At 47.7% G+C, this 15,068-nt stretch overlaps 1 protein-coding gene across 1 annotated transcript in view; it reads left to right on the top strand.

The window, feature by feature from the left end:
* The window catches only part of LOC143696053 (uncharacterized), a 1,205,294-nt gene that overhangs the window by 1,149,762 nt on the left and 40,464 nt on the right, over positions 1-15,068 (top strand). Inside the window, 1 exon segment of the mRNA XM_077191259.1 lies at positions 4,881-5,365. Within this exon segment, the coding sequence (XP_077047374.1) occupies positions 4,881-5,365 (485 nt within the window).

Consider the following 15,068-nt stretch of genomic DNA (forward strand, 5'->3'; position numbering starts at 1 on the left):
CTTTAATTTGTAGAGGCTCCATATCTAATTTTCTGTATTTCCCTGGGTTTGCCCACACTTCTGGGTTCACTTCAGCATAGGCCTTGTCAGACTTTTGACACAGAGGTACAACAGAACTAGCCTCTGTATCCCTTTTTACAGTATTAAAATCCAGCTCTCAAACTCCTTCCTAGTTAATTACAATCACAGGAGGAAGAAAAAGAAATTCATTTATTTCAAACCTATCCCCCACAGCTTCTAATAGTGGTTGAACAAATCATACCTGCTCATCTTTCCCACTCATTCCCTTAAAAATTAAAATATTCCTTTACTATTTTCCCCTTTAGGTCTAAGATTCAGAACAGATTGAGAGGCCCCTGTGTCCATCAGGAAATGCCTCCTCTCAAAGCAGACCCACCTGAATGTTCTCAAGGGCTCCAGTGTGGAGGGTCCCTGGTGTGATGGGAGCTGTGACAGCCCTGCCAATCCATGTCCATCACGGGCTGGACTTGCTGGTCCTGAGGGTGCTGCTGTCTCTGCTTGCAGTGTCCTTGTGCCCTGCAGCCGGAGCCCTGATTCCTTGCCAGGGGCTGTTTGGGTGGGCTGTGCCCTGCCGAGGAGGGCAATGCCTCTGCCGGGTGCTTGTGGCCGAGCCGTGCCCTGGGTGCCGGGGCCCCCTTGGGCCCTGGGGCTGATCCCTCAGGGGCTGTAGGAGCTCTGCCCTGGCCTTTGCCTTCAGCTTGGCCTTTTGCTGCTCCCTTCTTGCATTCACCTGCTGGGCCTTTGTGCCCAAGTGCTGCAGGGCCTTCTTCTGCCCCTCCTGCAGCCCCCCTCAGTGCCTGTGGGTGCTTGTCTTGCTTTACAAGACAGGTGTCTGCTTGGGAAGGCAGAAAAAGCCCCTCTTGGAATGGAGAATGCAAACCCCCTCCCTCTTAATTTTTAGGATAGTGAAATCAAGGGGCTCTCAGGCAAAGATATGGGATTAGGAATAACGGTTCTTTACTAGTGTGTATAATATAATAATAGTAGTGTGTATCAACAGCTCCGGCAGTGCCAACAAACAGAGCCCGGAGCCGGTCCCGGCCTTTCGGCCGCGGCGCTTTCCCCTTGGGTGCAGTTCCGGGCACGGCCGGCAGGGGCGCCGGTGGCTCCCGCGGGGCGGGGCAGCGCATCCCTGCCATGGGAACCTCTCTGAACGGCAATAGAGCAATCCCTTCATCTAACTCTTTCACTTTTTTACCTTCTCTAGCCTTTCTCCCGTGTTTTGAGAAAGAATTTGGAGAGGGCTGCCTTTTAACTGAGCTCCTAGTGTTTCGATAAGGTGCTTCCTGTAGAGAGAGGGGTTTTCCCTGAACAGCAGGAGCTGTGGTTACCAAGGGGACGTAACTCAGAGCAGGAGGGGTCAGGGAAGGATACCCTGCCGAGGCTCGGTGGGAGTGTGGGCAGGGTCTGCTGCCGGAATCGCCAGAGGGGGATCTTGCCGTGGAGGCCGAGCCGGAGCGTGGGCAGCCCCCACATGGCTTCTGGCGGCTGATCCGGCAGCTCCCGGCAGAGAAAAGGCAGGTGGGAGACCCCGGCAGCAGCAGCGGCGCTGCCCAGCGCAGCTGGCACGGGCAGGGCAGCCGGGGATGGGATGGCTGGGACCCGCCCTCGGTGCGGTCGGCGCGGTGACCTCGGCCCACGCGGCAGGACAGAGCAACCCCATCTTCCCCAGCATGGCCGGCAGAGCGGCCGCGGGCCGGGCAGTGGGGCCAGGGCACACAAATTCACCGCCAGCGCCGGGGCAGGTGGAGCTGCCCTGGGCAGTGAGCCCGCACCTGGGATGGAAACCGGGGCAGGCGGAGCTGAGGCGGGCAGCGAGCCGGGACCCGGGACAGGCGCCTCGGCCGCCAACGGAGGGGGCAAGAGCTGCAGAGGATCCCACTCTCTTTCTGACTTTTCCTCTTGTTCCCCTCCCTTTCATTTCCCCTTTTTATTTTCTTGGTTTTTTCCTCGGGTGTTTCTGATACTTCAAAGATTTTTATTCTCCTAAAATCTCCTGTCTAACATATGGCATCTTCTCTTTCTTCTAGATTAAATGGGTTTTTTTCCAAATAAATCCAGAACCTAACAAATCTAATCTTCTGCTTGGATATTTTGAAATGGTCGGCGAGCTAACTCATGACCTCCTAATGTTGTTTTTCTCATCACCTTTTTATTTATCCTTTGGCAAATTAAGCATCTTTCAGTGACTTGCTTTGCTACACCAAAAATCCCAGTGCACCCAGAATTCCTTAAAAAATGATCACACAAAGCTTGAGTACGCCAGTGGGGTTTCTGATGCACGTCTTCTAATCTTTTCCTAGTAAGCACATTTTATTAAGTCATGTAGAAGCTTCTATTACCCTGATTTATCTTGTTCATTTCCTATCTTGTTTAATTCTTTTTTCTCGGCTTCCCTAAACTTTGGAATTTCCAGTTTTTCCTCGTTTGGAGTTAATATTAACATAACTCTTTCAGCTCCATTTTCTGCTGCATCCTTAGCTTTGTAATCTGCCCCCAGTTTGCCCAGTTTGCCTCTCCTTTGGCCCGGGCCGGGCTCCCCCGCCCGCAGCGGCTGGGAGCAGCCGAGAGCCCCGCGCTGCCCATGCCGACCTGGCCCGGCTCCATGGCCGCTGCTGCCGCGGGCTGCGAGGGCTGCGGGAACGGGGCACCGAGGGTGTGGCTGCTGCTGGGGGAGGAGGAGGAGGGAGGGAAGGGCAGGGATGGAGGGGGAGGAGGAGGCGGTGTTAGGGGGGAGGAGGGGGAGAAGGAATGGAAGGGGCGGGATGGAAGAGGAGACGGAGGTGGGGATAAGACAGGGGAGGAGGAGGAGGGGGGATGGAAGAGGAGGAGCAGGAGGAGAAAGAGCAGTGAAGGAGGCGGGGTTAGGAGGGAGGAGGAGAGGGAGGTGGAGATAGGACAGAGGAGGAGCGGGAGGAAGAGGAAGAGGAGGGACAAGGGCGGATGAAGGCTGAGCTGCGGGAGCCACGCGGTCTCGATCCCTGCCTGAATTCGCAGCCCCCACCTGTGGGATCATCGCCCCCCCCCCCCCCCCATGGCTCCGGTGAGCGGGGAGGGGGAGCCCGGCCCGGATATCCCGGGGGGTCCCTGGGTTGGGTTTTTGGGGGGATGTTTGGAGAATGAAGAAGTCCAAGGCTGAGCGGAAAAGGCCCCTCGGGGGGACATCGGGGGGTGGCGGTGGCGGCTGCCAGCAGAGGCAGCCTGGAGGAGCAGAGCCCTGTGTCCCCCAGGAGGCCAAAGTGGGGAGGCCAGAGAGGGGGGAGCGCCGCCATTGGCGGGAGCCTCAAGAGCCTGGAGAGGGGCAGGGGGGACTCCTTGGAGCCGCTGCAGCCCAGAGCAGAGAATGAGGGGAGAAGGGAGCCCGGGAGCCCAAAGAGCCCCGGCATCCCGAAATGGGGAGAGCCAAGAGGGGGGAGCTTTTGGCATTGCTGGCACTGCCAGCAGCCTGGGCAGGGCGGGCACCCAGGAGAAGGGGGACCCCAAATGCAAGCATGACCCCAGCAGCTGGGACAGGGGGGAACCCCTGAACACCAGAGGGGAGGGACCAGGGATGGGCAACCCCTGGGAGGCTTTTCCAGGGCTGAGTCTTGGTGTTTGGGAGGGTTTTCTGGAGCCCACATGGCCGGACTAGAGATGTACCTGGTCAGAGAGACCTTCAAACTCAACGTGTGTTGGGGTCGATGAAACAGGAAAGCCTTATAAATATTATTGTCTGGCCTTTCATTCCAATCCTGCTTATAGTTACTATATTCTCAAAAGCTTTTGAGAGTATAGGAACTCTAAGCAAGATTGGAATGAAAGCAAGCTTTTAGATACCTTAGTTACTGAACAAAAGGAAAACAATGGTGTGGCCCGACTGAAGGTAATCCTCTTCTGATGAAACAATTCCCTATCCTTGCAGACAGGTCCAAGGGTCAGAGCAGACCCTACTAGCTCAGCAGAAGGGGTCCAAAGAGGTGTTTTTAGGGTTGAAAATGTAACACAGTATGGTGATGTAATGATTCTTACAGGCTGTATGTAAATGCTAAAGGATTTGTATCTTGTACTGGACTGGTTAGTGAGAAATAGAATATTTAACACAGAAGAAGATTCATTGTATTGTAACGGGAACCTTACTCTCTTACACTCTTACCCTCTTACTCTCTCACCCTCTCATCCTCTCTCCCCCTCTCTTCTCTCGGGCCTGCTCCAAGCTGTGGCTGGCAGCTCCAAGCAGGGCCCTGCACCCAGGCCCTTTGCAATAAACCGCAAGTTCCACGACCTGGCTGCAGAGATCTCTCGTCTCCGTCCGTCCTGACCGTGCTACCCCCGACGCTCCTACAAACGTGCTCATCCCTTGTTTTCCCCAAACCAGGATTTCCCATTGCCAACCCTGAGAGGCTGCGAGGAAGAGGAAGATGCTCCGGGACACTGAGGCAGGTGAGGAGGAAGTCAGTGCCCCTTTCCCCTCTGTGCTGCTCCATCTCCCAGCCCAGCAGGGCCCCCGGCTGCAGCACAGCCCTGGGGGGATCTCGTTGCCCTTGCCTGTGGCACGGAGGCAAATCCCATGCTGTCCTTGTCCTTCCTCGCCCAGAGCAGGAGCTGAGCATGGAGAGCAGGGAGGACAAATGCCCGCGGCAGAACCTGGTGGCAGAGGCCGTTTTGAGCGGCTCCACGGCGCAGGAAGCCAACGGGGAGGAAAAGGCCCGGAGATGCCGCACGAGGAGGGGCTGCAAACGCAGATGGCGGGGATGTGAGGGGGAAAGAGGCAGCCTGGGCCGGGAAGGTGGCCGGAGATGGAGGCAGAGCTCAGAGCTGGTGCTCCATGAGCAGCTCCAGGATGGGGAGAAGCCCCACACGTGCGTGGAGTGTGGGAAGAGCTTCAGGTGGAACTCCGAGCTGATCAGGCACCAGAGGATCCACACTGGGGAACGGCCCTACGAGTGTGGGGAGTGTGGGAAGAGCTTCAGCTGCAGCTCCAGCCTGATCCTGCACCAGAGGACCCACACAGGGGAGAGGCCATATGAATGCTCCAAGTGTGGGAAGAGCTTTCAGACCAGGTCCCATCTCCTCCTGCACTATCAGAGTCACACAGAGGAGAGGCCCTTCCAATGCCCCGACTGTGGGAAGGGATTCAAGTACAACTCCACCCTCGTCAGGCACCGGCGCATCCACACAGGGGAGAGGCCCTACGAGTGTGATAAATGCAGGAAGAGGTTTCAGACCAGCTCCCATCTCCTCATGCACTATCGGATTCACACAGAGGAGAGGCCATTCCGCTGCCCAGACTGTGGGAAGGGATTCAGGCAGAACTCCCACCTCATCACCCACCGGCGCATCCACACTGGGGAGAGGCCCTACGAGTGTCCCCAGTGTGGGAAGAGCTTCTCCAGGAGCTCTCACTTGACCCGACACCAACGGAGGCACCGGTAAGGGAAGCCCTGCAAGTGCCCCGAGTGCGGGAAGAGCTTCGTGCGCTGCTGCAGCTCCATCCCCCACTGGAGGAGGCACTTTGGGCACAGCCCTGGTCACTCACATTCCCTGTGATCCATGTTGGGAACACGCCTGGCTGCTTGTCCTTTGGTTTGGCCTGAATTTTTTTCTCTTCTCCATCTCTCTGTCCTCCAAAAGTCTGGAGGGATGGAACAGTCACCTCTAAACCACTCAAATTCCACTGAAAATAACTGAATTTTAACCCCAAAGGGCTCAATTCCACCTCAGATTCCTTGTTCCTTCCTCAAAAAAACTCAATCCCAGGCCAAACTCACTCCATTCCACAGCTGTCAAGTTGAGATGGGGTTAGAAGGGGACTGGGAGAAGTGGGATCCCAATTTGGAGCAATGGGATGGGGATTGTGTGGGGCTGGGTGTGTAGGATGTATTTGATAGCAAATAAAACTTTCAGAGTTACTGATTTCTGTCCCGTTCATTTTCAGTCATTTCTGTTTGCAGAGTGCCACCTTCTCAGCTGATTCAATTCCTATAAAAGTCCCATTTTTTAAATCATCTAGCCTCTAACAATTAAAAAACCAATATCCAAATAAAACCATGCACCCCAATAAACCTTTTAAAAATAATTTTAATTGTTTTGGAGTACTTAAGGATGTTATTAAAGTTTAATTGTTTGGTTAAAATGTCTGAGAAATTATAGTGGTGTTTGGTTTTGTGTTTAGTATATTTGTAATATGAATTGTTTTACTAAGGTGTGTTAGATTGTATGTTAGTTTTTTAGGTATTTTTTTATCTGAAGTATATTAGTTATTGAGTTAAAACTTTCAAAAGGTATTTCTTGATATATAATTTGTTTATTTATATGCATTGGTAATATTATAGTAATAGTTGTTGATTTGGGTTGCATCATTGTTGGAGTATTGTAAAGAAGAGTTGAGATTTTTATATTTCATTTTTATTATAATTTATTTAATTTCAATTATTATTTCTTTGTTTATAATTTTATTGCAATTTTTTGAGAGGATAGGAAGGAAGTTCAAGGGCAGGAACATTTTTTCCTGGCTGGGAACTGGAATTCCAGACCCAGGGAGTGTGTGCAGGACCCCACAGACTGGGATCAAATATGGGCTGGGACTGTTTTTTAAAGTAACTTTGTTCTATAGTTTTTATTTCTGTTGTTAATTAAGCTCAGTGAAATAGCTGCTTGTGTTAAACTGCCTGCTTGGATGGGATAACATCCAATGCACCCAGGATGAGGACACCTGTACAGATCTGCCAACTATCAGCACTCCCTGTCTGAAGGCAGAGTGCACCAAGGCCCAAAACCTGGAGGCGATAAAGAGAATGGACTAAAACCACAGCCAAGGAATCTGCATGCTCTAAAAAGGCAGATCCCGGGCAGAGCCATGCTAAACAGTTCTTGGAAGATGTAAACTGGGTGCATCTTGGCACTCAGCCAGGAGCACCCTGTTACCTTCAGGGATCCCCTGAAATACCTTTCCCCTTACATCAGCCTGGTGCATATTCATAGAGCCTCATGCACAGCAGCTGGGAAGGGTTTAACACTTTACTGGGTATATTAGCGTTCAGAAACACATAATCACCAGAATGATTATATGCAGGTGCTTTTATTGAAGAGCTCTGGGTGTCAGGGGTACCAACCCAAATCTGACTCTGACATGGGTTCGGGATGAACATGTTTTTATATTCTATCCTTATATAACTTTCATGTTAATGACTGAACTTCAATTGTTCTATTGTATACATAGATTTCAGCCAAGCATGGGCTCCTTGTGGCCCCCCTCAAACTTCTAACATAGTTCCTCATGATTCTTCTTATGATTAAACAATAATTATATTTAATTACTAAACAATCATCACATCTAACAATTATATCATTTATCACGTTCTGCTTACGCAGGTGCGATTTCACATGATCTGGCAAGCACAAAGCCTAACATTTTCAGAGTCTATTTTTGACATTTTTCCAGGGCCCCACTATCATTCTCCCCCCTTTGAAAGCATTTTCACTTCACTATAGGTGTAAATGTTTTCACTTGATACAGTCCTTTATTTCTCAATTTATTCTTGACGTTCTTCAAGTCCATGGTTGATGTAAACGTTGTCGTGGATGCTGTCACGAACTGGAGAACCAGAAGATGGTGGGCGTGGATCTCGTGTCAGTGCCTTTATTATCTTCTGGTTCCAGGATGTTTTCTTCTGTATCTCTCCTTTTAAGATGCTGTGAACTAACCAAATTGCTAAGAATACAATTAGTAAGATTATCACACTCTCAATGACAGATTTAATCCATGAACTCACATTCCACCCTAACCCTTTAAAGATTTTGCCTAGCCAGGTCGTAGTCAAATCCTTTTGCTCTTCTTGTGCTTCATGCTCTCTTTGTTTCAACTGATTGATGTCATATTCTACATCTGCAGTTACATTTGGGATGTGAACGCAGCAGTGACCAACCCGTCCCTTTAAAAATCCACATACTCCATGCTCTTTCAGGAGTAACAAATCTAAGGCTAATCGATTTTGTCATTTCTGTGCTGGCTTGTAATTGTAGTTTAATTCTTTAAATCCTTCCCAGGTGACTCTTGCCAGTCTATCTACCTGACCTGTAAGTTTGTACAGCATCTCCCTACTCTGATAGTTTGCTGTAGGACCAAGCAAAGACTCTCGGGCCCACCCAAATTTCACTCCACCAGAGGGTTCTTGCCAAGTGTCATCTGGATTTTCATTGTCTAGAACTTCTCATCTTGCTCTTACCTGCACAAGTTCATGTTTTCCGTTAAATGGGGACTTTTTCCAAATTGGATATGAGGTTGGGAGGCCTAAAGTAATTTCCTTTACTTTCCCATCTACAGGCAGATGTGTTGTCCAGGTGCCATCGCTTGCTGCCCATACAAATTGTCCTGGACCTCGGACTGTACTCCTGGTACATCCTACAACTGCTTTATAATTCCCTCTGCCTTGTTTATGTTTGATCCCTCTGCAAGCACAGCCAGTTTGTAGGGCTATTGCCAGGGGTGGCATCTGCTTTATCTCTGCATCATCAGAAGTGCAGTCATAAGTTTTATTACATGCCCACCAACTTACTTTGTCTGCCCTCGTTCTGCTACTGGTGGCAGTGTTTGTTACTGCTGGATCTGTTTCATTCTCGGGGCCTTCCCACTTAATGCACCAAGGGGTGTTTGCCATACATTGGAATCTTTGAAGGATACTCACAGACCACGCACTGTCCCAAGGCTCTGTCTGATCTTTCTGATCCTTGGCCTCACACTTCCATACCAGAGTGGTTTCTGTAACATTTTCTGTAATCTGTTTATAGTGTGGCAAATAGCATTGCCATTGTGTGATGCCTCCTGATTCTCCCATAGGGGTTCCTAGTGTGCCATCACTTAGAATACAGTCTTTCTGGCCCATGGGTCTCATCCATGTTCCTATTTTCTCCCAAGTTTCCTTGACTACTTGCCTCGATTCGGGTACCTGTTTGCATGCAATTGTTTTGTTCTTTTGTATTTCAGGTAGTTTTGCTGTTATGATTCCCCAATTTACTGAGTCTCCTGCTGCCTTTGGTATTGGCAGACAGGAAGTTATTCTACAGGTGTTTTGCATTTTGGCAAAGTGATTAATCCAATCATTACATTCTCAGCCCAAACTGCATTAGAAACCTTTATCACCTGTGTTTCTGCTTGTACCTCTCTCTTCATTCTAGAATGAAGAGTGGTTAGTTGATCTTTTTGCATTCCACATCCCAAAGACATTAATGACCATAACGTTAGCACAATTACTGATAGCATTCTCAAAGTGATTAAACACATCTTATCTGCAGCCTTGTTGGTTCCACAGTTTACACAGTCCGTGATCCAGGATGGATTTTCTTCACTCGGGTGTAGTGAATCCAGGGGTCCACGCCGGCTACTTTGGCTGCTGTAAAGGTGGTCAGCAGTACCTGGTGGGGCCCACTCCACTTTTCTTTCAGCGGTTCTTCGTTCCAGTTCTTGATGTACACCTCGTCTCCTGGATGTATGTTATGAACTGGGTTCTCGAGAGTCAGCGGTCTATTCCACACGAGGATGCTCCGGAGCCGAGCTAAAGTTTTCCCGAGAGACAGAACATAATTATACACTTCCTGCTTTCCTGTGACGTGCACATTAGGGTTAGGCTCAGGAGATTCACATGGTTTCCCATGCAATATCTCATAAGGGCTGACTGACATCCCACTCCTAGGCTTTATCCGAATCCTCAACAGTGCTATTGGCAAAGCCTGGGGCCACTGCAATTTGGCTTCTTGGCATATTTTACTGATTTGCCTCTTTAGTGTCTGATTCATCCTCTCTACCTGTCCACTTGACTGGGGTCTCCACGGTGTGTGGAGGTCCCAAGTTATCCCCAGCAATCTACTTACCTCTCTTACTACTGTAGCTATGAAATGGGGCCCCCTATCTGATGATACCCTAAGGGCACCCCGAACCTGGGAATAATCTCCTGTAGTAACCACTTTACTGTTTCCTTTGCTTGGTTGGTGCGACAGGGAAGGGCTTCTGGCCAGCCAGAGAATGTGTCAACCCCCACTAACAGGTATTTGTATCCTTGAGTTCTTGGCAGTTCTACAAAATCTACCTGCCAATAGTCTCCTGGCTCTATTCCTATCCAAATTCTTCCTAGCTGTGCCTGTTGCCTAGCCACTGGGTTATTTTTCAAGCAGATATCACATTTTGACATTACTGATTTTGCCATTGTTAACATCCGTACCGAAATTAAACTCTGCTTTAGCAATTTTACCAATGCCTCTGCTCCCCAGTGACATTCATTATGTTTAATTTGTAGAACTTCTCTCATTATGAAGGGGGTACCACTATCTGTCCTTGTGCAGTCACATACCATCCCTCTGAATTCTTTTGTGCATTTAGCAAACGTGCCAGTCTCTCATCTTCTACTGAATATTTTGGTTCTGGAGGCAAATTGAATTGGGATACATTAAGCTTTAAAGGTATCAATGCCATTGTTGTTTGCACCTCTTGAGCAACCTTTCGGGCTGCCCAGTCTGCCTTTCGATTTCCCTCACAGATTTTGGAGTTTCCTGATTGCTGTGCTTTGCAGTGTATGATTGCCACTTGTTCAGGTTTTTGTACTGCTTTTATCAATTGCAGGACTGCATCCTGATGTTTAATGTGCGTACCCAGAGAAGGACAATAGTCCCCTTTCTTTCTACAGTGCTCTGTGTACATGCACCAGTCCAAAAGCATATTTTGAGTCAGTCCAGATATTTACCTTTTTCCCTTCACTTAATTCTAGTGCCCTGGTTAAAGCAACCAGTTCTGCCTTCTGGGCAGATGTATTTGGTGGTAATGCCTTTGCCTCCACTGCTGTACTGACTGTTGTTACCGCATACCCAGCGTATCTGGTTCCGTTTTCCACGAAGCTGCTCCCATCTGTAAACAGCTCCCACTCTGGCTGCTCTAGTGGGACGTCTTTCAGGTCTTCTCTTGCTGAGTAGGTGTACTCTATTACCTCCACACAGTCATGCTCTAATGGGCCTTCTTCAGTTGTGGTACCTGGGAACAAAGCTGGATTCAAAAGGTTAGTTGTTTTTAATGTGACATCACCCTGCTCAGTCAGGACTACCTGGAATTTCATCATCCTGCTTGGGGATAGCAATGGCCCCCTTCTGCTCTAAGACAGTGGTTACCATGTGTGGTACATTGACATCTATGTGCCTTCCCATCGTGAGCTTCCTGGCTTCTTGTATCAGCATCACAGTGGCTGCGACTGCCCGCAGACATGGAGGCCACCCGGCACTTATGCTGTCAAGTTGTTTGGAAAAGTAGCCCAGCGGCCTTTTCCAGCTTCCCAGACCTTGGGTCAGGACTCCTAGTGCTAGGCGCAGCCTTTCATGGACAAACAGCTGAAAATCTTTAGACGGATCAGGTAAGCCTAATGCTGGAGCAGTTGTCAGTGCTTCCTTTAATTTTAGGAAGGCTTCTTTCTGTGGCTTGCCCCAGGTGAATGGCTGCATCTTCTGAGCTTCACACAGGGGTTTCACAATCAGTCCATAGTCCATGATCCACAGGCGACACCATCCTGCCATTCCGAGGAAGACTCGCAGCTCATGTAGATTCTGGGGCTCTGGAATAGCACAAATAGCTTGGATACGGTTAGTGCCTAGTTTTCGTTGCCTTTGTGAAATTTCACATCCCAGGAGATCACAGTCTGTTGGGCAATTTGTGCCTTTCCTCTGGGTACTTTATAACCTCCCATTCCCAGTAAATTTAAAATCTCAATGGTTACCTTTATACAGGTTGCTTTTCTTCTGCAGCTATTAGTATATCATCAACATACTGCAACAACAGGTATTGGTCTCTTGGTACTTGCCCACTCTTGGTCCAAATCTCCAGCTCCTTTGCCAGTTGGTTTCCAAATAGGGTCGGCAAGTTCTTATATCGTGTCCAGGTGAGCTGGATCTTTCTCCCATTCCCTGGGTTTTCCCACTCACAGGCAAACAGTTTCCTATTTTCTTTGTCAAGGGGGGATGCAGAAAAAGGCATCTTTTAAATCAATTTCGGTAAACCACTTATATATCTCTTTTACGGATGTCAGCAATGTGTAGGGATTTGTTACCACTGGAGAAATGTCCTTTGTTATTTTATTTATTGCTCTCAAATCCTGCACTAATCTATATTCACCATTTGGCTTCTTTACTGGAAATATTGGTGTATTAAATTCTGGTTCACATACTTGTAAAATTCGGTATTTCAAGAATTTCTCAATAATCTTTACTTATTCCTTGCCATGCTTCTGGGTTTATGGAATAGTGTTTGACTTGTAGAGGCCTCGCCCCTTCTTTTAACTCTACATGCACTGGTTGTGCCAATTTAGATTTCCCTGGTATATCTGTCTCCCATACAGAGGGAATCACTGCATCTCCTACCTCCCTAGGGATAGAGGGAACAGGTTTTTCTTTGATCATTAAAATCTGTCCCGTCTTTGATTCAGGTATTTTCATTATAAGCTCCCCATTTTCAAAGGTTATTACCGCATCAAGTTTCGCTAGCAAATCTCTCTCTAAAAGCGGAATTGGACACTCAGGTATATATAGGAATTTGTGTGTTATAACTTTGTTCCCAAAACACAAATTTGGGGTTGCAAGAATGGCCGTTTTTCCTCTTTCCCTGTAGCGCTGACTATTGTTGTTTCCTTGTCCCCAATTTGTCCTTGCAAATCATTCAATACCGAGTAAGTAGCTCCTGTATCTATTAGAAATTTGACCTCTTTATGTCCTAATTGTTTATTTATAAGAGGTTCCTTAACTTGTTCTACTGGCTCTATGTCTAGTCAGCTGGTATACTCCCCCAAAACCATCCCCTTGGTAACCTGCTGGCACTGATTGCCCTGGTGAAACTGGTTGTTCAAGTCTGGACATTGTCTCTTCCTGCCGAACTTCATATAGTTTAGACCAATTTATAGTTTTGGGCACAGCATTCTGAACTCCTATTTGGATCCACTCTTGATATTTCTGTAGTCTCCCCATATCGCAAAATAAATTAGGGTCCCAATTTGGATCCTCAATTGGGAAATTCTCATCTAAATTCCCTGTTACGAGTCCATTTCTGATGTCCTCTCTTGCCCTTTCTTTGTCTGCCTTAAGTACCATCTCTTTCTCAGTAGCATCCATCAAAGTATCTAATATTAATATATTAGATATATTAATATACTACATATAGATATATATTAGATATATTATTATACTATATATAATTATATATATAATATATTAATATACATATTATTGTATGTCATCCCAGTCAGGATTTTGAGTTTTTTATAACCATTTTTAATACTCATGCCATTTTATCAGGATTTTCTCTATGAATTCTGGCTGATTGTTTCCAAATAACTAAATCTGCAGGAGAGAAAGGCACTTTTATAAATACTGGCCCTTCCACTCCTACACTTTGTCACAAGGGGGCAATTACAGTTCGTTTTTGTCTGCCTATGTCTTTTCTATCCATAACTAGGGCAAGGTTAGACCGACTCCTGGTTCTGTGGGCTACCCCATTGTTGATTCTCTCTCTCTCCTTTCTACCACAGTTAGGTTTTGCTCATCTTCCGAGGAAGAGAGATCAGGGGACGATGGGAGAGGAGGATAAAGAGGGAAGGGTGTACTAGACGAGACAGGTTCAGGACTAGGTGGGGTAGGAGCAGGCAGTGGGATAGGGACAGATGGAACAGGTGGGATAGGGTTAGGTTCTCTTGTTCCTATTGGAGCTACCTGTAAATCAATATCTGTATAATTTTCCCTACTCAGGCTTTCTTTCAACGCCAAGTGTTCTAAACAACGTTCCTCACAAACCCCACACTTATTGCTTGCAGATGTTTTAACCATCATTAATCCACATTCATCCTGCCTTTCTGGCTTTGCCCGTAAATAGAAAAACAAATCAACATACGGAACCTCATCCCATTTTCCTTCTTGTTTACAAAACGACATTAACTGCGAAATAGTGTTATATTGCAGAGTCCCGTATTTTGGCCATTTGTCACCATTCTCCAAGGCATATCCTGGCCACCATGTATTACAATAATCAATCAACTTAGCTTTACGTAATTCTTCCCCAAAATTCCCCTGTTTCCAATGTACTAATAAGCACCCCAAAGGAGAACTTTGCGGGATAGAGGTGTTGCCGCCCAAAATCCCTTTAAGTTTCTCCATTCCAAATATACCACAAATTGCCGAACCCGCAACGCTCTCGCGATTGTCTTATGGAACGGCGCCTGGGCTTGTACCAGCAGGAATTCCTTTAGCCCAACCAAGCGTAGCTTCCGCTGCGTCTCATTGGCAGGCACCCAAACCAAAGTAAAAAGCACCTTACCTTTCTCCCGGGGACGTGGCGAGCGGCAGAAGCGGTCGCGGCCGATCGAGCTCCCCGAGAATCCCTCGGTGCCGGCTGGAGCGCGGTCGAGTCGCGAAACTCGCTCAGCAGCACCCGCAGGGTCCCATCCGGGGTGGCCAAAATGTTAGCGTTCAGAAACACATAATCACATCAGCAATTATATGCGGTGATTTTTATTCAAGAGCTCTGGGAATCGGGGTAGTTTCCACCCAAATCTGATTCCGACCATACATTCGAGGTGAACGTGTTTTATCCTCTATCATTACATAACTTTCATGTTAATTATTAAACTTATATCCTTCTATTGTATGGACAGATTTCAGCTAAACATAGCCCCCTTTAAATTTCCAACATAGTTTCTCACGATTCTTCTTATGGTTATGTAATAATTATATTTAATTACTAAAAAATCACCATATCTTACAATTATATCTTTTATCATACTGCTTAGGCAGGTGCGGTGATCTGAGAAAACACAAAGCCCAATATTTTCAAAGACTATTTTTTACATTTTCTGGGGCTCCACTATCACTTTTATTTCTTGTGGGAAAAAACCCTCCATCTCAACCAGGCACTCATGGCCAAAATTGGGCAACTGCCTCTGGAATTCCTTATATCCAAGGATAGCTCCCAGACAAAAGCTGCCAGGAGTGACAAGCCTGGCTGGCCTTGGCTTCCTGAGGGCTGGCCCTCATCTGCCTCTGAAACACTGGGG

Source organism: Agelaius phoeniceus, chromosome 28 (genome assembly GCF_051311805.1).
Source record: "Agelaius phoeniceus isolate bAgePho1 chromosome 28, bAgePho1.hap1, whole genome shotgun sequence".
Classification (NCBI taxonomy): Eukaryota; Metazoa; Chordata; class Aves; order Passeriformes; family Icteridae; genus Agelaius; species Agelaius phoeniceus.